General features: G+C 46.2%; 1 protein-coding gene across 1 annotated transcript in view; it reads left to right on the top strand.

Moving 5' to 3' along the window:
* cacna1g (calcium channel, voltage-dependent, T type, alpha 1G subunit) overlaps positions 1 to 22264 on the top strand; it is a 372532-nt gene that overhangs the window by 38435 nt on the left and 311833 nt on the right. Inside the window, exons 4-5 of the mRNA XM_070857502.1 lie at positions 11541 to 11700; positions 18088 to 18394. Of these exons, the coding sequence (XP_070713603.1) occupies positions 11541 to 11700; positions 18088 to 18394 (467 nt within the window). The remainder of the gene's footprint in view (positions 1 to 11540; positions 11701 to 18087; positions 18395 to 22264) is intronic.

A 22264-nucleotide genomic window follows, 5' to 3' on the forward strand; every position in this document is an offset into this window, starting at 1 on the left:
ACTGGGCGGAGGGGGGCATTTTTCACCCGAGTGTTGAGTTCTCAATAGGACTGAGCACAGTACTAGGCCAAGGTGCTGAACCCTTTCAGTCTTAGCTAAATCAATGAAGTCATCTGTACAATGCAAAATGGCCTAGTGAATCTGCAAACTTAGTGCTTTGACCTCAGGCTTTGGGTTGATGAGCTACGATCAAACCTCAAACGGCCCAAGCCGGTCTCAATTCAGTCATTCCCCAATGAATCAAATGAGGTTGAACTGAGATCTGCCTTGATTGTGAAGTAGATACTCCAGGTGCATTTTGCTCTGTTGAACTGAGACTGGAGCTATACTGTTGTGGGAAAGGCAGGTTGGAGAACGGGGAAAGTGCTCACCAATCACTCACAACTCTTTCAAGTGACCGACGCTGAGTTCTGGTGCGTACTGGGGAGTGGTGGTCATTTGTGTCATGTATGTACTTTTGGGATCACTAGCCACTAGATGGCGTCACTGTTGGAGGCCATTGGGTTGTAAGCACATGTTTGCAGTCCAAGTATAAAAGGCCAGCCATTTTGTATATTAGTCACTTTGGGCTTTAATAAAGCAGAGCCATGGTCATACCTCTTGGAGTTAAACAGTACCCAGTCTAACAGTTATTGCATACACAACAATTTGCCATCAGGGAAATGTGAGATGCTTGATCAAACAGCAAGGCCGTGAGAGCTGAGCCAACCGACCCTCTTGTATTTAGGATGTTGGAGGTGCAGAGATCCCTTGACCCAGCCTGAGTGTTGCAATCTCTCACGTTTATGGAGTGTATGATTGTACCGATAATGAACCCTGTTTTCCTCTCAATTGGGCCTTTGGCTTGAACAGAGGGCTCTCAGTATGACCACAGATGATAGGATAGCCCTGTCCCTATAACTTTCGCTCATTGATGAGGGACTTCAGTTACGTGGAGAAATGAGAGAAGCTGGGATTGTTCTCCTTAGAGCAGAGAAGGATAAGGGGAGATTTATTAGAGGTGTTCAAAATTATGAGGGGAATTGCTAGAGAAAATAAGGAGAAATTCTTTCCAGTGGTGGGAGGGTCGTTCACAAGAGGGCATAGATTTAAGGTAATTGGAAAAACAACCAGAGGCAACATGAGGAGAATTTGTTTTTACACGGTGAGTGGTTATAATCTGGAATGCACTGTCTGAAAGGGTGGTGGCAGCAGATTCAATAGTAACTTTCAGAAAGGAATTGGGCATAGACTTGAAAAGGAAAAGGTTGCAGGGCTGTGGGGACAGAGCCAAGGAGTGGGACTAATTGGATAGCTCTTTCAAAGAGCCAACAGAGACACGATGGGCCGAATGGCCTCCTTCTGTGCTGTAAGATTCTATGATTCATCAGTACTAAATAAAAGGAAAGACTTGCAACTCCCACAGCATGCAGGCTGTGAAGACATTAGGGAGACGGAAATAGAGAAATGAGAAAGACAGGAGAAGAGGATAAGAACGTGGAGAGAACAACAAATGGATGCCAGTTGGCTGTTTCATGCGACAGACAGAGTTCCTACTTTTAACCATGTTTACACTGCACTGGGTCAATGCTTTAGGTCCTCAGCTCACAACCGAGACTCTGTCAACTACAATCTGTCCAGCGCTGACAGCTGTTTAAACATACGGGCCTGTGTTTACTTTACAGAGGGAGATGCTTTCAAATAAAGTTTCATTTTTATCCAAGGTGAATGAATCTCACTTCGATTTATCAGGCCTCCCAATCATATCGTATGCAGAAGTTTTTTTAATGGAAATTTCAGTTCTGAAGAAGGCCATTCGGCCCTTCGTGTCCGTGCTGGTGCTGACTACACAGTAGAGCTGCTTACTTCAATCTTATTTCCTGACATTCTTTAATAGTTTTCACCCCCAACTGTTTGTCTGATCCCTCCCAAAATGCCGTGATTGGCTCAGCTTCAATAACCACTAATCGTAATGGACTCCATATTCTACCAGCCCTCTGTGTGAAAACAGTTCTCCAAACTTCCCCATTAGTGTCAGCTTTGGCTCAGTGTCAGCATTCTCATCTCTGAGGCAGCAAGCCTTGTGTTCAAGCCCCACCTCAGAGGCTTGGGCTAATAATCCGGGTTGATGCTTCAGTGTAGCACTGAGGAAGTGTTGCACTGTCAGAGGCGCTGACTTTCAGATGAAGGGGTAGAAATTGGTATGCATCGCGCCCATTTTTCGGATGCAAAAAAGGCACAAAGCACGCCAGGTTAGCCGTGGGGACCTGCGCCCAGTCTGCACAGGCGTTGGTCCTACTGTTGAATTTGTGTGACCCATTTTGTAGGCGTTGCTGGCAGATGTCAAAAACAGGCATTCAGCCCCTTGTAAGCATTTACCAAAGGTATTTAATTCTTTCCAATCTGCTGATTTAAATGCCATGTAGTTTATTACATGGTCACCAAAGTCCAGGTCGCTGATTGGAGTGCAGGCAGGTACAGCAGGAGCGGCGAGATTGGGGTGCAGGAGCAGCGAGAGATTGCAGTGTGACGTGATCAGGGCCCAGGAGAGGCGCGAGTTCGGGGCCCGGAAGAGGCGAGGGTCCAGGGGCAGCACAGGCCAGCCCACACTGCGATATGTGTGCGCACTAGGTCCATGCAGCAGAGCCAGTCTCCAGTCGTCCTTGCCACAGGACCAAGACCTAGCTCTGTCAAACCCGTGTGGTGGCTGGTGTGCAACAGCCACCCCACGTTAAAAAAATCCACGCACAGGCATCTTCCACCCTTCAACATGTAGTTCAGGACCTGGAATATTAGGTCCTTCATTGAAACACCTGTGAACTCATCCCTTTTTGGCGTGGAAGCAAGTCATCCTCGCTTCAAGGGACTGCCTATGATGATATGGTAATTAGGGGCCTAATGCCTGTCGATATCTATCGATCCTCGGGCCCCTTACTTTCGCAGTGCCGAGGATTGGACCAGTGTTTACCCCGAGATGTTAAACTGAAGTCCTGCCTGTCAGCTCAGGTGGACATAGAAGATCCCACGCAGAGGTGCGAGGAAGAAACAGGTTGTTCTCTTGGTGTCCTGGCTAACATTCAGCCCTCCACCAACATCCTCAAAAAGAAAAACTGATCGACTGATCTCAATGCTGTTGGTGGGATCTTGCCGTGTGCTAATTTGCTGCTGCGTTTGCCTACATTATCGCAGTGACTACACATTGAAAGTACTTCATTGGCTGCAAAGCGCTTTGACAATGTGAAAGGCGCTATAGAAATACACTTTGGCAGGGATGTGCACAACTGGAGGTAGCAGATCAGCTGCCTGTTATGGACCCCATTTAGTGGAAAGGAAAATCAGGTGGAATGTATAACAGGCGGCTGATGTGTTACTACCTATCTTGGATCCCGACCAAAGTTGAATTTTAAGCCCTATGTTTCTAATGCTATCTGGAGTTACGAACCCAGCAATTGGTGGAAATAATCTTGTGCTAGCCTTTCCTTCCTCTTGCACCATTGCTGGCCGTGCCTTCAGCTGCCTGGGCCCTAAGCTCTGGAATTTCCTGCCTAAACCTCTCTGCCTCTCCACACTTCTCTCCTCCTTTAAGACATTCCTTAAAACTTAACTCTTTGACCAAACTTTTAGTCACCTGTCCTAATATCTGTTAATGTGGCTCTGATTTCACTCCTGCAAAATGCTTTGGGACATTTTACTACATTAAAGGTGCTATATAAATGCAATGTGCTGTTTGCTCTTCTTTCTTGTCTTTGGCCGGAATTCTGCCTACCTGAGCGGGTCCGCTGCGGGCGGTGTCCCTGGCAGGTCGCGACCCTGCTACTGGCTCCATCCCGTTGTAGAAAATGAACTTACCTTAATGGGGCCTATTAGCCGCCCAGTGCGTTACCCAGCCCAATGAGATACAGTGGGACATCACTTATTACATGTTTTCAGCCAGGATCCTTAAAGGGACCATGGCCACATTAGATTTGAAGTTTCATCTAACATACTGCTGTCACACTGCAGCATTGGAGTGCGACTAACACTGACACTGACTGCACAGAAGCAGCGGGCTGCACCCAGGTTCTCCGATGACTCTCTCTGTGTTTATGGAGGGAGTCAGAGCACGCAGGAAGGTCCTCTTCCCATCCGATGGGCAGAAGAGACCTCCCCCAGGAATCCTTTGCAGAGGATGCCACAAGCAGTAATGTGGTCGGGAGGACCACGCTGCAGTGTCGCAAACATTTCAGTGACCTATTAGATCAGGAAACATTAGTACAAAGCCGAACTTAACCTCATCCTGCTGTGCCCCTCATCACATCCCCATCACTTTGCCTTCCCTACTCCTACACATCCTTACTCACACCACTTACCTTGCAACTCTACCCATCCCTCTCCCTCTATCTACATTATCAGATCCCCATCTCACTAGCCATCCCTCATCCTAATGCAATCATAGCAACTGGCAACACACAAGGGTAGCCACTTTATGCAATCTTTATGTAAAGTTTTTGTTAATGCGCTGTCAAACATAAAAATCTTTATTTACTTTCCAGTCTTGGACAGATCTGTGTGCACCTTTGAAAGTGGCTTAGTGAGTTGCACTGAATAGTGAGACATAAAGCTACCCCCCGCCATAGTGATGAGCGTGAAAGGAATGGCTTGAGCATTGTAGGGATGCTTTATGGTGTTGCTGTGGGGTGGTACCAATCTGGCGCAGCATGTGGCAGCCATATGCGTGTACAGTGTAAGGTTAAATAAATCTGGCCATGATGAGGCCATCCCTGGCCTCCCAGGCAGCAACATGGTCGGGTGCTGATAACCTGTACCCTGTGCAGCATCAGGTGATTGTGGAGAAGCTTGGTGTTGTTGTTGGTGCTGCTGGTGTATCTGATGCTGCTGGTGTTGGGGCTTATCATGGTCCGATTCTGAGGATCAAGGTGAAACAGTATAAACGGCACCCATGTTGATGGAATAAATGGCAGGTGAAGTACAGATGACAGAAGCGATCTGTCAACGGTGAGAGAGTTCTTCCAGTGAGGTGACATTGGATGGAGACTTTGCTGGAAACACTTGCAGCCTGCAGAATCTGTGCTGGAAATGGATTGAGCAACAGCTGCCTGAGGAAAGTGCTCATCTGTCAGCGGGAGCTTTTACTGTACATTTGATGCTGTCAAGAGATCAGATGGAGCAATGGCCATGGAACTCCTGCCTCAGGTTGACAGACGTGGTTCCCGAGCAGCGTGAATCCCGTGGCCATGCAGGGAAATCTAAAAAGTAAGTAAACTACCTGATAATCATCTCCATTGGGTCGCCCACCGCTGCCGGTCGGGTCGGCTCCGCGATGACAGATGCGCCTGGGGGAAAGGCGTGTGCGAGCGGGATGACAGCAGGTTACGGATCCGCCACTGATCAGGCCCGCTACCACCCCGGAAAATTCCGGTCTTTGTTTCTCTCCTTTACTCTCTCCTGTCTTCTTCTTCTTCGGCAATCCTCCGGAGTCGAGGATGACTTGCTTCCACACTAACATGAGTTCTCAGGTGACTGATGAGACCAAAGCGGGATCTACAGTCTCTGTCACAGGTGGAGCAGACGGTGGTTGGAGGGACGGGTGGGTGGGGTGCTTGATTTGTCGTACGCTCCTTCCACTGTTTGTGCTTGGCTTCCTTGTGCTCTGGCGAAGGGACTCAAAGTGCTCAGCGCCTTCTCGAATGCTTCTCCCCCACTTTGAGCGGTCTTGGGCCAGGGATTCCCAAGAGTCGGTGGGGATGTTACATTTTTTCAAGGAGGCTTTGAAGCGTTTTCTCTGCCCTCCTGGGATGCGCTTGCCAAGACGTAGCTCGGAGTAGAGTGCTTGTTTCAGGAATAGAGTATCGGGCATGCGGACAATGTGATCCGGAGGGTCTCTCCTGTAGGGTTGCATTCACGGCAGGCCCAACGCATTTGGCCATTTTGCCCCATCCTCAACAATTGTTCTCACCAATTACTTTCAGCAGACAGCAGCAACTCCACAACTTCATTCGCAATTAGGCGTCTCCTGAAGATGGATGGCCCAGCATTGGCTATGCTTCAAAGTGTCAGATTAAAAGCCAGTCATTTAGGCGATGTCATTAATAACAATTATTTTATCGGTGGAAGTGCTGTTGCACCAGCTTTTCCGAGGCCAGAAATTATCATCTTTTGCAGTTTAATGACAATCTGATAGATGATATAAACCAAGCCTACGCTGTTTAATTGTTGCTATAATTAGGTAAATTCATTTTCAAATCAGCGAGCCTTAGCTCATATCTCTGAAATATAATTTTGGTTGAATCGAGACATAAGGTGATGTGATAGGACAAGTAATAATTGCTTTCATCATTTTCATCAATATTAACAGTTGTCGGGAGTGATTTTCTCACTGGCCGTTAATACTCTCTTTCTATGAAGTATTTTTGGATTGGATTAAATGAGTAATTTTGAAAGCAGGAGGCAGACACAAATGTCATTTGGATCCAGTTGCTTTAAGTGATTTTATTTCGGCAGAATTATTGAAGGGCTTTTTTCATCGTTGTTGGAACAGTTCGGAGCTGAAATTCTGACCATTATTTTTGGTATAAAAATGATGTTGTTCTGGCTTTGAGGGAACTGGAATTTGGGGCATGTCAGATAGGGCAATGTTCCACCCATTCTAAAGTACACCGTCGATTCTGGCCATTGGCCATTGGCTCAGGGTGCGCCTGCCCCAAGGTGGTCCATGTTTGTAAATGAGGGCAAGAAACTGCTGTGCCAGAAACACTGCCACCTACACCCGACCCAAGTTAACCCCGGTTCAGGGTCCTGCACGACTTCTCAAACCAGGAAGTGGTTGAGTTCACAAGCTTTGAATGTCCGAAGCACTAGCCTTGACTGGGGCGGTTAGAAAAATATTTTCCCTGCTGCACAGCTAAGTGTGGATTCCGCAAGTTGCCTTTAGCAGTTTCAGGCAGGGATATCTTCTGCAACCCTCCTGCACCATGGGGCTCATTGTGGCCACCCCCCAGGTTTGTCCCTGTAATTGAGGCAGAACCGGAGGCAGGAGGAAGAAGAACTGAGAGAGGCACGATGGATAAAGCCACATCCAAGAAGAGAAGACCGACTGGGAGGTCCCTTCCACCACAGTCCACAGACCTTGCTACTCTCTTGATGAGGTCTCAGAAGAGGTCTGCTTAAGGAGGCAGTGGTTCAGTGAGAAGACATTAAAGGGACTGACTCCTATTACACATTGATCCCCATACATCCTCTCAACACACAAAAAAACAAAGGACAGGCCCATTTCAGAACACTGGAGCTAATATCTCAAAGTGGTTTTACTCTGGTCTTCAGTGCATCTTAATCCCACCGTGCCCAATCCTGTGCTATATCGAGACCTATCCTGGTGGTGTGCCAAGGTGACCAGGGCTGCTGCTTGGTTGCTCCGTTAACACGAGCCTCTTGCGACCAGGGCTTCTGAGTCCCATGAGGACCCCAATAGGCTGCAACTCCACGGGCAGCCTGGTCCCGCATCTTCACACCAAAATGAGCAGGCATTTGAGGGGCTGCAAACCTCTGCCTATTTCAATTAACCAACCTCACAATTGTGGGCAAGGTCAGTGCCACTACCTGACGTCGCATCCTGCCTGGGTTCCAACGACGGAGTGGCGCCATCAGAATTTTGGGCCCCTTATGTTTTCCTTTTTTCCCCACTTCCCCTGAGGAAGCTGACGGGGTGCAGATATGCACGGTCCCCGATTGGTCTCCAAAACTCCCCCCTCAAGTGGCCATTCTACACACGTGAGCCTAAACACCGAGGGTTAGCAGGGGCAGCGCAGCCAGTCCCCCATCCCACCCTCATGCGATGCCCACACGTCAGTTCCTTCCCAGGAGTAGTCGCTGGATAGTGCTCAGGAGCAGTAACGCTGGCTGACCTTTCAGCTGCCGAGCCTACAGGTGCTGATGCCAATCGTAACGGACATCAGCTAGCTCAGCACTGGCTGGGATTGAACCTGTGCTTCGTGAGGCTCAGCGCAGCTCAATGGGACAGATCCTGCTGGAGCAGGGCAATTACTCTGCAAACCCAGCAGCTTCTTGACAATAGCCAGGAGACAAAATGCCATTTGTGCGAGGCAAACAGCAGAGTAGTGTAAATCAGTCAGCAACCTCTCGAGATTCGCCACTCGCGCGTATCTCTTCATCAACCGATTTGCACATTAATAACAGCGTGGATCGTTCACACTTCGTTATTTTCCCAGTAATCTTTCGCCGATTAACCCATCAGGGGAACCTGAAACTCCTTGGGGGGGGGTGACATTACCCCTCACCCCGCTGGGGGGCGATAAGTTCCCGAGGCCGGGACTTTTATCGCAATGCCTGGAAGTCCCGGCCCCAATGCGGAATTGGGCCTTACGCTCCTTAAAGGAAGCAGAGCGCTGTCTCTGGCACTCCACTTCCCTTGAGGGATGCTCCTGGGGCAGGGGCACGGCACTGAGTCAGGCACTACACAGATGCTCCACGTGGTGCCATTGCCCTACAACGCCCCTCCCCTTCCATTAAAGGGGAGGGCCACTGCGCACTCTGCACGAACTTTGATGGCCGCCACTGGGCCACCAGGAATGCGTGAGACCCTGTCCACGCTGGGGCCACCACGGTCCAGTCGACCCAAGAGTCGGCCGACAAATAAAGATGGCGGCCCGGAGCGCTGCAGCCCTCCCCTTCAAAAGAACGCCTTGCGGCGCATTGCACGACAATGATGTCATCGGCAGTTGTGCGCCGGACGGGGCCCTAATCGCAGGGTCCACGCTGCCGGGACAGCGCCACCCAAACCTCCGGGGCAATTTCCCGTGAGGCAGTAACGCCCTCCTCCCCAGGGCAAAAACGCCATTACGCCTGTTATCGCCCCCCCGGAGGCGCTAACAGCACTATAAAAAGGGCAATTTTGCCCCCCCTTATTATTTTTCAGGGGCGCTCTATTTGTTTGGTGCACTGAAGCCAAGGCTCCAGCGTTAAATTGTAAAATGCCCCCATACTCTGAATTTTATTATTTGTGCATTGTCTCAAAAGGGACCCATTGCGTATTGAGTAATATTTCCAGCCTTTGGAATATGGAGATTTCCTATCTGCAATGATTTTATGCAAATTTATCAGATGTTAAATATTTATAGATCATTCTTTCTGTGACACATTTCTATCTATTTTTATTTATTGAACTGATAATGCATTACCCACGAATGTCAAAAGCACATTGACGCGGTATGGACATTGAATAAAGATTTATGCTCAGCCACTTCTGCCAAAAGCCAGAGTCGTGAGACTGAATAAAGGTTTCTTTGAAAGCTGATGAGAGAAGTGTTGAAAGTCAATCACAGCATACTAGACACTGCCCAGTCAGTCTTCCTTTCTCTTAAGTCTTAACTCTCCAAATTTCTGCCCTCCACTCATAAAGGTGCTGACTCTTGTTGGGTGGGGTTCTATGACACTCGCCACCTTTCGGTACCTCCACCGAGCTCTTTCTCTTTATGTTCGAACGGGCTGTTCAACCATAAGGGGAGGCAGGAGGACTGATGATCGCCACAGGACCATATCTTGCCACAAAGCCCCACTTTCAAGAGGGGGTAAAAAGAAAGTAAGACTTATCTTTATGTAGCACCTTTCACCGCCACCAGATGTCTCAAAGTGCTTTACAGCCAATGAAGTACTTTTGGAGTGTAGTCATTGTTGTAATGTGGGAAGAATGATAGAATCATAGAATCTAATAGCACACAAGGAGGTCATTCCGCCTGCTGTGCCTTTGCTGTCCCTTTGAAAGAGCGATCCAATTAGTCCCACTCACTTGCTCTTTCTTTACAAGTAAATATCCAATTTCCTTTGGAAAGTTACTATTGAATCTGTTTCCATCACCCTTTCAGGCAGAGCGTTCCAGATCATAGCAACTCACTGTGTAAAAAATATCTCCTCATTTTCCTTCTGGTTCTTTTGCCAATGACGTTAAATTGATGACCTCTGGTTACCGACCCTCCTGCCAGTGGAAATAGTTTCTCCTTATTTACTTTATCAAAACCCCTCATAATTTTGAACACCTCAATTAAATTACCCCTTATCCTGTCTCTGCTCTAAGGACAATCCCAGCTTTTCTAGTCTCTGAAGTCCTTCATTCCTGATATAATTCTGGTAAATCTTCTCTGCGTCCTCTCCAAGGCTTTAAAGAGGGAGGAAAATAAAGGGACAAGATAATCCAGTGCCTCAGTTTAAAGCATTCTGCTGCACACAGATAGAAAGAAAGACTTGCATTTATATAGCGCCTTTCATGGCCACTAGACGTCTCAAAGCGCTTTACAGCCAATGAAGTACTTTTGAAGTGTAGTCACTGTTGTAATGTAGGAAATGCAGCAACCAATTTGCACACAGCAAGCTCCCACAAACAGCAATGTGATAATGACCAAATCATTTGTTTTTTTTGTTATGTTGATTGAAGGATAAATATTGGCCATGACGCCAGGGATAACTCCCTTGCTCTTCTTTGAAATAGTGTCTTGGGATCTTTTACATTCACCTGAGAGAGTAGATGGAGCCTCGGTTTAACATCTCATCTGAAAGACGGCACCTCCGACAGTGCAGCACTCCCTCAGCACTGCACTGAAGTGTCAGCCTAGATTTATGTGCTTAAGTTCCTGGAGAGGAACTTGAACCCGCGACCTTTAGACTCAGAGGCAAGTGTGCTACCTACTGAGCCACAGCTGACCCTATCGGAACACTGAAGCTAAAACGTAAAACCTAGAGCATTTGTGTGCGTGGTGCAATGTGGGACTTTCACCTCAAGCCCGCAACTTGAGGTGTCCATTTTTGACTAAGGCATAAATACAGTTAAAAAGCGACCAGCTGAATCTGTCACAGGGGATTGCGCAGTGACATTAAACGTGATCTGCTTCTCTCCTCCTGGCTTAAGGGATGTTCAATTAGTCTGTGTATTTCTATAACCCTTCATTCTAATGTTTGATCTTACAGATCTGTAGAAGCTCTAGATCTACAGACATTATCGTAATAAAAAAGTGCTGTGTGCTTCGATATCTGAAAAAATAGTTGGTGTTTTTGACTGCAACAAAGATGGAAATACCCTGTACTGATTAAAATACATCAATGAATCGATAAATTAAGTACTGATTGATAGTGATACAAATATTAATCAATATTTATTGATGGATATTAAAAGCTGGTAGAACAATGCTTAATTGGAAGATGGCAGATTAATATTTAATGTATTAATAATGTATTTAAATAATGTATTAATAATAATGTACTTAGATGAATGTGATAGATATTAATGAATAACTGATGTACGATTTGCATAGGGTATCTTAACTGATTAGCCAACATGGGCACAGAGCGGTATATGAATCTATTTGGAAACATATTGACATGAATAGATGATTGATGAACCTGACAGACGATTAATGCATTGATAAACTGCACAATTTGTCTTGCTGAGCATTGATAGGCTGACAAACAGTTGACAGCTGCTGTCAGATTGCTGCGCTCGCTGGGAACAGGAACAGCAAGAAATGGTTGATTCTTTTTCTGCTCTTGTCCCACAGGTATGCGGATACTGGTGACCCTGCTGCTGGACACTTTGCCTATGTTAGGCAACGTACTTCTCCTCTGCTTTTTTGTCTTCTTTATTTTCGGCATTGTCGGGGTCCAGCTGTGGGCAGGACTACTGCGAAACAGGTGCTTTCTCGAAGAAAACTTTACAATGTGAGTATTTCTCTTCTAAAGACCTGGTTGGATTGATTGACTACATAGCAACAAAAAATAAATGTCCGCAAGCCTGTAAATGCTAATGTGTATGTTGCAGGCACAACACTCAATCGGATACTGGCGCCGATGTCACTGTACATCACATGGGAGGGGAATGGCAGCTAATGTACATACACGAAGAAATCTCACAGGGAATTCAGAAGAAACTTCTTTACCCAATGAGTGCTGAGAATGTGGAACTCACTACCACAGGGAGTGCTTGAAGTGAATAGTATAGATGCACTTAAGGGGAGGCTAGACAAGCATATGAGGGAGAAGCGAATAGAGGGTTATGCTGATAGATTTAGATGAGGAAAGACAGGAGGAGGCTCGAGTGGAGCATAAACGCCAGCATGGACTGGTTGTGCTGAATGGCCTGTTTCTGTGCCGTATATCCAATGTAACAAGATGCGAGGCAAAACAGTACCAAATCCACCAGCACCAATGCTGGTTTCTCTGCTCTCTCAGTTTGCTCATGGCAGCCATACATTTGCCCAGCTGGCAATGAGACTTTATACTCGCTATACAATACCATATGTGCATGAATTGTAGGAACATAGGAACAGCAGGAGGCCATTCAGCCCCTCAAGCCTTTTCGTTCATTCAATTAGGGCATGGCTGACCTGTACCTCAACACCATTTATCCGCCTTTGTTCCATATCCCTTTATACCCTCGCCGAACAAAAATCTATCAATCTCGGTATGTAAATTTCAATTGATTCAACATCCACAGCCTTTGGGGGGAGGGAGTGCAGAGTGCGTCCTGATTTCACTCCTAAACAGCCTAGCTCTAATTTTAAGATGGTGCCCCCTAGTTCGAGATTTCCCCCAACAGAGGAATGTGTTTCTCCGTATCTAGCCTATCAAATCCCCTAATCGTTTTAAACACTGTTTGAATGTATTAATTGGTGAGTGTGGATGACGCTAAGGGGCTATCGAGCCTTACTGTGCAGAAGCTGATCCGGTGTGGATAGGAAGGCTGACAGGCTCGCTGGGATAATGCCAGTCGCTCGAACGCTCTCACAGCTCTCACACCATGCCAGGCTCGCTCCACCCACTAGTCATTCAAACTATTAAAAAAAAAAAGAGAGAAATCGGAAGAAAACGAGATGAGCGTGTAGACCATGTTAACAGTGAAAAACCCTTTTTAAACAGGAACAGAGACAAACATCACCATTTTGCTGGTGGGGGTGGGTGGCGGGGTGGGGCGGGGGTGAAATCCAAGAATAAGAAGCCTTGTCAAATTTTGGAATTTTAACACTTTAAAACCAGGAAACAGAGCAACTTTTCATCCTGTTAATCATTATTGGATTGAAGCGCTGGTTTCAGAAGAGAAAACCCAGCATTCTGACTCAATAATACAGCCACTTTCCACTCCATCCACCGCCTGCCTTCCATTCGAGAGTTAATAAAAATGTTCAAACAATTGTGAGTTTTAAACTCCATTAAAAGTTTAAAATTCTGCATCAGTTGAGGACAGAAGGTGTGAAAATGTTCTTACTCGGGGAATTGGCCTCAGCACCCCATGACCAGCGAGGAGACGAGTTCTCCAGAGGTCCCATGTAGTGTGTACACCTGTGAGTGTGCATCCTGTGCGGAGGGGAGCGGGCAGGTCGGAAGGCCTCCTCATAGGACTGCTCCTGGGCTTACCAAGGTGGCCATTAACCAGTCCAGGTAGCGGGCAGTCGTTCAGCCCAACTCCTGCCTCTCGTCTGCGGTTACATCCAAGCCAGGGTGTCCCTGGAGATGGAGTACGCGGTGTTCACCAGTACACTCGCGGCCTTCCATGAGAGGTGGGCACCGGAGGGACTGGAGTGCATTATCACCCCCGGGAACAGAATCTTAATTTAATTTGGCCACTTGAAGTTCCCGATTAATTTGGAAATGTCTGGGTTCTAGTGCCCTTACAAAGAGAGGGTACTTGATTTTAAGTTTCTATTCAAATAGTTGTAAAGTGGTTGTATTGTGAGTGACTTAGCTAGTCACGTGATGTTCACAAGACTCAATAAAACCCCAGTCTGTTGGGTTCAGGGAATCCACGATGAGGCATGTGGCTGTGAGCCTGGTGAATGAACTGGTAATGTGTAGTGTGATTGTTAAACCTTTGTTAATAAACCAACTAGTTCTTAATAGCAATGTGTTGCTATGAATTCTTAAGCAAATACATTACAGTGCTGTCGATCATCATCTCGTGACGTCTGGTGGAAAGTGTATCCCGTCGGGTGAGCACTGCGTCAGGCTCGGCCATGATTCCCGCAGCGTGTTAGGCCCACCCGTGAAGATTGGTCACGTCAAGGCTCAGGAGGGTCAACGGGCCCCATGGAAACTCCAACAGAATTCAGTGCCTTTAAAGAAAGAATTTACATTTTTATGTAGTCCCTTCACGGCCTCATAATGGCCCAAGCGCTTTACAGCTAATGAAGTACTTTTAGAAGTGTTGTCGTTGTTGTAATGTAGAAACACGGCAACCAACTTGCGCACAGCAAGCTCCCACAAACAGCAATGTGAAGATGGCCAGATAATCTGTTTTAGTGATAGTTGAGGGATAAATATTGGGCAGGATACCGGAGATAATTCCCCGCTCTTCCTTGAAATTGTGGGATCTTTTACATCCACCCATGATGGCAGGCGGGGCCTCGGTTTAACATCTCACATGAAAGTTGACATCCTCCGACGGTGCAGCTCTCCCTCAGCACTGCACTGAAGCATCAGCCTGGATTATGGGGTCAAGTCTCTGGAGTAGGACTTGAACCCATGACCTTCTGACTCAGAGGGGAGAGTGCTACCCGCTGAGCCACAGCTGACATCTTAACACTTTAGCGAAGGGAGAAAATTGGGACAGGGGAGGGAAGTAGAAGGAAATACGGTCTGATGCCAATGAAAGGTGGATGCGGACCGGGTGCCTAACAGTGAAGACTCTGCCTGCTGAGCGGGTCTTCCCTCTTCTCTCTGAAGTAGATCCGATTCACCTCGGGGATTGCAGAGATTTTTATTCCTGTGGACAGCTCTGGCCCTGACTTCTCCTTAAATACAATATTCAAAAGTATGTTCATGAGCGATTCAACTTTATTAAAAAACAATTAAATAATCACAATTGTTTGATCATTCTGATTAACTCTGTAGTGGAAGGAAGGCTGCAGATGATCGAGGATTCACTGTGTTCAGCGTATTGTCAGAATGCTGGGTTTTCACCTCTGGGACCAGCGTTTCAATCCAATACTGGCTAATAGAATAGAAGCCTGCTCTGTTCGCAGGTTGTGTGGAGCTTCCTCCATCCCACATTGTGAATCAAATATCCCCAATACTACTTCGATAACTCTCAGTTCCCTTTTCTCATTGTCAATACCACTAAGTTAAAATTAAAAAAAGACTTGCATTTATATAGCGTCTTTTGCAATGTCTAAAAATGCTTTACTAGCCAATGATGTACTTTTGAAGTGTAGTCACTGTTGTAATGCAGGAAACGTGACAGCCATTTGTGCACAGCAAGGTCCCACAAACAGTAATGTGACAATGACCAGATAATCTGTTTCAGTAATTCTGGTTGAGGAACCAATATTGGTCAGGAAACGCGGGGAGAACTTCCATGCTCTTCTTCGAAACAGTTCCAAGGGATCTTGTGCAGCCAACTGAGAGAGCAGTTGGTTTTACATCTCATTTGAAAGACGGCACTCCCTCAGTTCTGCACTGGAGTTTCAGCCTAGATGTTGTGCTCGAGTCTCTAGAGTGGGACGTTCACTTTGCAGCAAGAATGGTAGCATAGTGGTTATGTTGCTGGACTAATAATCCAGAGGCCTGGGCTAATGATCCAAGAGATATGAATTCAAATCCCACCATGGCAGCTGGGGCGTATAAATTCAGGTAATGAATAAATCTGGAATTGAAAGCTAGTTTCAGTAATGGAGACCATAAGCTACCAGATTGTTGTAAAAACCCATCTGATCCTTTAGGGAAGGAAACCTGGCCTATTTGTGACTCCAGACCCCATAACAATATGGCTGACTCTTAACAGCCCTCTGGCCTAGCAAACCACTCAGTTAATGGCATTTAGGGATGGGCAATAAATGCTGGCAACCCCCATCCTGTGAATGAATGTAAAAAAGAGTCATGGGATAGAACATAAGAAGGAGCAGGAGTAGGCCATTTAGCCCCTCGAGCCTGCTCTGCCATTCAATAAGATCATGGCTGATCTGATCTTGGCCTCAACTCCACTTCCCTGCTCGTTCCCCATAACCCTTGACTCCCTTATGAACAAAAATCTGTTTATCTCCATCTTAAATATATTCAATGATAGTAATCTGAAGTGCGTAAGCTGAACGATTATTCCCATCTAACCTAGTTTGAAGGCAGTTTTAATGCCCAAACTGGGCAGTGAATTCAAGTAATAGGCCACAGGCTCACTCCTTGAATCTTTGTGGTGAAGCAAGAGGCAAAGTCAAGGGAAGACCTGCGCCAAAAGAAGGAAGAGAAAGTTACAGGGGAAGGCATTCCTGCACTGTTCGGCATTGCCTTCAGAGCAATTTTAGGGGGAAGCCTAGGGGTCACCTTTGCTGTGAATGGTTACATGGCAACCAGGTGTGCAAGGAAGGCTGGGGCAGAAAAATACCTTTATAAGGCGAAGGAAACAACATGTTATAAACCTGAGGCACAGTAACATCCGTTTGCAACCAAATAGAATAACACCAAATGGTATCTCGAGGAGCACTTTACTGTTACCACGGCATGGTTTCTTTTCAATAACACTTTTGGTATCTAATCACTGGACAGGCCCTTTCATATCTTTAAATTCCAATTGTGTAAATGACTGCTAGTTGACCCCACTCTTTGCGAGCACTAGAACCAGAACATCTCTCAGTGCAATGGGAACGATTCAACACCGAGCCACTACTTGTAGTCCCCACTTAAAGCTATCTTTATGAGCTGTCGGAGAGAAAGCAGAGGACCCTTCGGAGCTGTTAATGATCCAGAATGCGAGTAGACCTGAATTAGATTGGGAGGTAATCTCAAATGCCACCTGCTGCTTTTAAAGAAGAACAGGCCAGTAGTGATTTCCTGGGCAGAGTGGCGTTACATAGAGTTACATAGAATTGACAACACAGCAATAGGCCATTCAGCCTAACAGGTCTGGGCCCGTGTTTGTGCTCCACACGAGCCTCCTCCCACCCCTCTTCATCTCACCCTATCAGCATAGCCTTCTATTCCTTTCTCCCTCTAGTACTTATTTAGCTGCACTTTAAATGCATCTACGCTATTCCCTCAATGATTCCTTGTGGTAGCGAGTTCCACATTCTAATCCCCTCTCTGGGCACTGGAGGAGCGATTGTTGACCCCAGGCCGTTAACATGTTCAGAACCAACGCCCTCTGTGGTTTTGGTGGTGCGGACGATCACGTCACTGTGTGATCAGAGTGCTCCCTTATCACAAGTTCAGAACAAGGTTCCTGTGAAGAGTTTCTGTTAGATAATTTTGCCCAGGCCTTTGAACTTGTAAGGCCCCATTGAGTCTGAAACAATGCAGGAAGAAGATCTGTCACCGCAATAACTCCAAGTATTGCATGGGTGAGAAATCGACTAAAACGTGTTGATTTTTTTGTTGGGATATCATTCCCTTTTTTAAAACTGGCTGCTTAAACCTGACACAAACACAAAAGCAAAATACAGCGGATGCTGGAACCTGAAATAAAAACAGAAAATGCTGGAAACCTCAACGGGTCAGGCAGCATCTGTGGAGAGAAAAACAGAGTTAACATTTCAGGTCAATGACCGTTCGTCAGAACTGGCGAATGTTTGAAATGAACAGATTCTTAAGGAGCACTGAAAGGGGGAGGGGAAGAAAGAACAAAAGGAAAGGTCTGTGGAAGGCAGGAGAGATTAGAGAGACAAAGGGGATGATGAGCCGACTTGAAATGGTAATGGCAGAAGTTAGAAAAAGGTTAGTCTAGATAGGGTGTGAATGGTTGAATAATTACCAGCTGCCATGGGAAACAGAGAGAAAAAAATGGCATAAAATCGGGGGTGTGGGGGGAAGGAGCCAAATATTGGCAGAGGTTATGGTCTGAAATTGTTGAACTCGATGTTGAGACCAGAAGGCTGTAAAGTGCCTAAACGAAAGATGCTTACACCTGATGCAGCCTCTGTTAACTTGAGGATAATTAATGGAAAATAAATGTTTGTCCTCATCTCCAGTGTGCATACCTTAGTCGCAACTCATAGGCTTTGAGCACACAAGGTGATAGGAACCAGAACAGGCCAATCATCCATCTATCTGACTTACTGAGGCCACTTTTCCCACCCTGGTGTCCAGCCTGTTTCTCTCTAATTCTGCTGCTTTTCCCTTTTCTCACAGACCTGCCTCCCAAGAGGAGGACCGATATTATCGCACCGAAAATGATGATGAGAACCCTTTCATCTGTTCCCTGCTGAAGGATAATGGAATGCGCTACTGCCGCAGTGTGCCCCACAGACGCGTGAACGACATGGAATGTACCTTGGACGATACGAATTACTACCTGTTACTGAGTAACACCACAGACAATGTCAGCTGTGTAAACTGGAATCAGTACTACACCCAGTGCCAGCCTGCTGATCACAACCCGTTCAAAGGAGCCATCAACTTCGACAATATTGGATACGCGTGGATAGCAATATTTCAGGTAACTTGAGTGTTTCTCCCTCTCTTGGGCTAAGACTTTTACAGAGAAGCAGACTGGGAGGCTCCATGTCCATTGGCCTCAAATAGTAAGTAAGAAGCTGTCACTTGCATTTGCAAGATAGTGCTACTGTTCATTAGTTGATACCAAGGACAATAGTCTTCGGTAAATGGCATCCAGAAGCAACAGTCATGACAAGGCAGCATCATTGGACAATAGTCTTCAGTAATTGAGGACAATAGTCTTCAAGACTGCACCTGGAGTACTGTGTTCAGTTTTGGGCTGCTTACCTAAGGAACTTATACTTGCCATTGAGGGTGTGCAACAAAGGTTCACCAGACTGATTCCTGGGATGGGAGGATTGTCTTATGAGGAGTGATTGAATAGATTAGACCTGTATTCACCAGAGTTTAGAAGAATGAGTGGTGATCTCATTGAAACATATAAAATTCTTACAGGGTTTGACAGGGTAGATGCATGGGGATGTTCCCCCTGGCTGAGGAGTCTAGAACCAGGGGTCACAGTCTCAGAATAAGGGATCGGCCATTTAGGACTGAGATGAGGAGAACTGTCTTCACTCAGAGGGTGGTGGATTTTTGGAATTCTCTACCCCAGAGGGCTGTGGAGGCTCAGTCTTTGAGTATATTGAAGGCAGAGATCAATAGAGTTTTGGATATTAAGGGAATCAAGGTATATGGGGATAGTGCAGGAAAGTGGAGTTGAGGTAGATCTGCCATGATCTCATTGAATGGCAGAGCAGGTTCGAGGGGGATTTAGAAGGATGAGAGGGGATCTCATAGAAACATATAAGATTCTGACGGGACTGGACAGGTTAGATGCGGGAAGAACGTTCCCGATGTTGGGGAAGTCCAGAACCAGAGGACACAGTCTTAGGATAAGGGGAGGCCATTTAGGACTGAAATGAGGAGAAACTTCTTCACTCAGAGAGTTGTTAACTTGTGGAATTCCCTACAGCAGAGAGTTGTTGATGCCAGTTCATTGGATATATTCAAGAGGGAGTTGGATATGGCCCTTACGGCTAAAGGGATCAAGGGGTATGGAGAGAAAGCAGGAAAGGGGTACTGAGGGAATGATCAGCCATGATCTTATTGAATGGTGGTGCAGACTCGAAGGGCCGAATGGCCTACTCCTACACCTATTTTCTATGTTTCTATGTTTCTATCCATCCAGAGAATAGGAATAAATGGGTAATTTTCAGATTGGCAGGCTGTTACTAATGGGGTACCCAAAGGATCAGTACTGGGGCCTCAGCTGTTTACAATCTATATTGATTATTTAGATGAAGGGACCAAGTGTAATATATTAATATTTACTGACGATACAAAGCTAGGTGGGAAAGTAAGCTGTGAGGAGGACACAAAGAGCCTGCAAAGGGATATAGATAGGTTAAGTGAGTGGGTAAGAAGTTGGCCAATAAAGTATAATGTGGGAAAATGTGAGGTTATTCACTTTGATAGGAAGAATAGAAAAACAGAATATTTTTAAAACGGTGAGAAACTATTACATTTTGGTGTTCAGAGGAATTTGGGTGTCCTTGTACAGGAAACAAGGAAAATTAACATGCAGGTACAGCAAACAATTAGGAAGGCAAATGGTATGTTAGCCTTTATTGCAAGAGGGTTGGAGTAATGAAGTCTTGCTGCAATTGTACAGGGTTTTGGTGAGACTACATCTGGAGTACTGTGCACAGTTTTGGTCTCCGTATCTAAGGAGGGATATACATGCCTTGGAGGGGGTGCAACAAAGGTTCGTGAGATTGATTCCTGCGATGAGAGGGCTGTCCTATGAGGAAAGATTGTGTAGAATGGGTCGACACTCTCTCTCTGGAGTTTAGAAGAATGAGCGGTGATCTCATTGAAACATATAAAATTCTGAGGACTTGACAGATGCTAAGAGGCTGTTTCCCTTGGCTGGAGAGTCTAGAACCAGGGGGCACAGTCTCAGGATAAGGGGTCGGCCATTTAAGACTGAGATGAGGAGAACTTTTTTAACTCAGAGGGTTGTGAATCTTTGGAATTCTCTACCCCAGAAAGCTGTCTTTGCTCAGTCGATGATTATATTCAAGGCTGAGATCGAGATTTTTTTTTGGACTCAAGGGATATAGGGATCAGGTGGAAAGTGGAGTTGAGGTCAATGATCAGTATGATCTTATTGAATGGCGGAGCAGGCTCGAAAGGACGTATGATCTTCTCCTGCCTCTTGTTCTCATGTAACGGGAAATAGTCTTTAGTAAGTAAAGCCAGTGAGCATTCATATTTTCAGTGAGTAGTTTTGGAGAAAAATAATAGAAACTTTGCCCTTTGACACCAAATACTCAGGCTATCAGTTATGCAATGCAGCTTAACTTATTGATATGAACATCAGTATAGACTGCAAGTTCTCAGGATATCGGTTAAACTATTTTGCCTCAAGTAATGGAGATGGCCTGGAGTGTATAAAAATGCCTCCAACTTGGTTAGTTGCAACTCACTCTCAGTCACTCTTTGATCCTGAGTTGCGTAGTTTCTTAGTTGTAATGTATGAACCTGTAGAGCTGTTGACTGCGCAGAGGGGTTTCCTGTACGGGCTGCCCTTGCACACTCTCCATCTTGCCATCCTTGCCTGCCATCCGGACACGCCATGGTGCACCATCTTGCCGTCTGGAGGAGGCAGGGGTCCCCAATGGAGCGTTCTCTTCGCGGGAGTCGTCCCTCTATTTATTGGGGACTTTGCCTGGAGGTGTTGCACGGAGCAGTCCTGTGCAATAAGTTTTTAAGTCAGTTCACGGGCTCCCAGGCCACCTGTAATTTCTGCGGTCTAGAGGAGTCCCTGTTCCACGTATATAGTGAATGTGTGAGGTTGCAGCCCCTCTTCCAATATTTGAAGGGGCTGCTCCTCAAATTTTGGTTGCACTTCAGTCCCACACTCCTGATCTTTGGGCACCCTGTGCGGAGGGAGCGGGTAGGTCCGAAGGCCTCCTCATAGGACTGCTCCTGGGCATGGCCAAGAGGGCCATCAGCCGGTCCAGGCAGCGGGCAGTCGAGGGGGTTGTTCAGCCCGACTGCCTGCCTCTCTTCCGCGGTTACATCCGAGCCAGGGTGACCCTGGAGATGGAGCACATGGTATTCACCGGTACGCTCGCGGCCTTCCGCGAGAGGTGGGCGCCGGAGGGACTGGAGTGCAACATCACCCCCGGCAAACAAATTTTAATTTGATCCACTAATGTTTAAAGTTTAATTTGTTTTAGTTTGTTGGTTTTCGTACTCCCCTTTAATCAGGGGGCATTTGATTCATGGTTTCAACTGAAATAGTTATAAGGCTGTTGAGTTGCGAGTGGCTTAGCCAGTCATGTGATGTTCACAAGACTCAATAAAACCCCACCCAGTTGGATTTGGGGGATCCACAATGAGTCAGGTGGTTGTGAGCCTGGTGGATGAACTGGTAATGTGTAGTGTGATTGCTAAACCTTTTGCTAATAAACCAACTACTTCTAAATAGCAATATGTTGCGATGAATTCTTAAGCAAAGAACTATTGAAGCAAATACATTACGTTAGTAAAGCCACAAACTGCAGTCATTGTGTAAATAACAGAGGGCCTTTTTTCTTGACAACAGTTCATTCCCGGTATGTAACCGGACTGCTGATTAATAGCTAACAGATTCAAATGGATTATTGAGATCTACTGTGATATTTTTGTATCATTCTTATTTGTTTAAATTCTTGTGTGACTGTTTAAACTGAATGAACCAAAAGCTGACTGGTGGGAAGCACCAGGGTAGCCAGTGGCTGTAAGCTTTGTGTGATGAATGTATGCGGATCAGAAAGCAGATCCCTTAGATCTCAGTCCAGCTAAAGCTCGTCTGCATTGTAAT

Source organism: Pristiophorus japonicus, chromosome 16, assembly GCF_044704955.1.
Source record: "Pristiophorus japonicus isolate sPriJap1 chromosome 16, sPriJap1.hap1, whole genome shotgun sequence".
In the NCBI taxonomy this organism is placed as follows: domain Eukaryota; kingdom Metazoa; phylum Chordata; class Chondrichthyes; family Pristiophoridae; genus Pristiophorus; species Pristiophorus japonicus.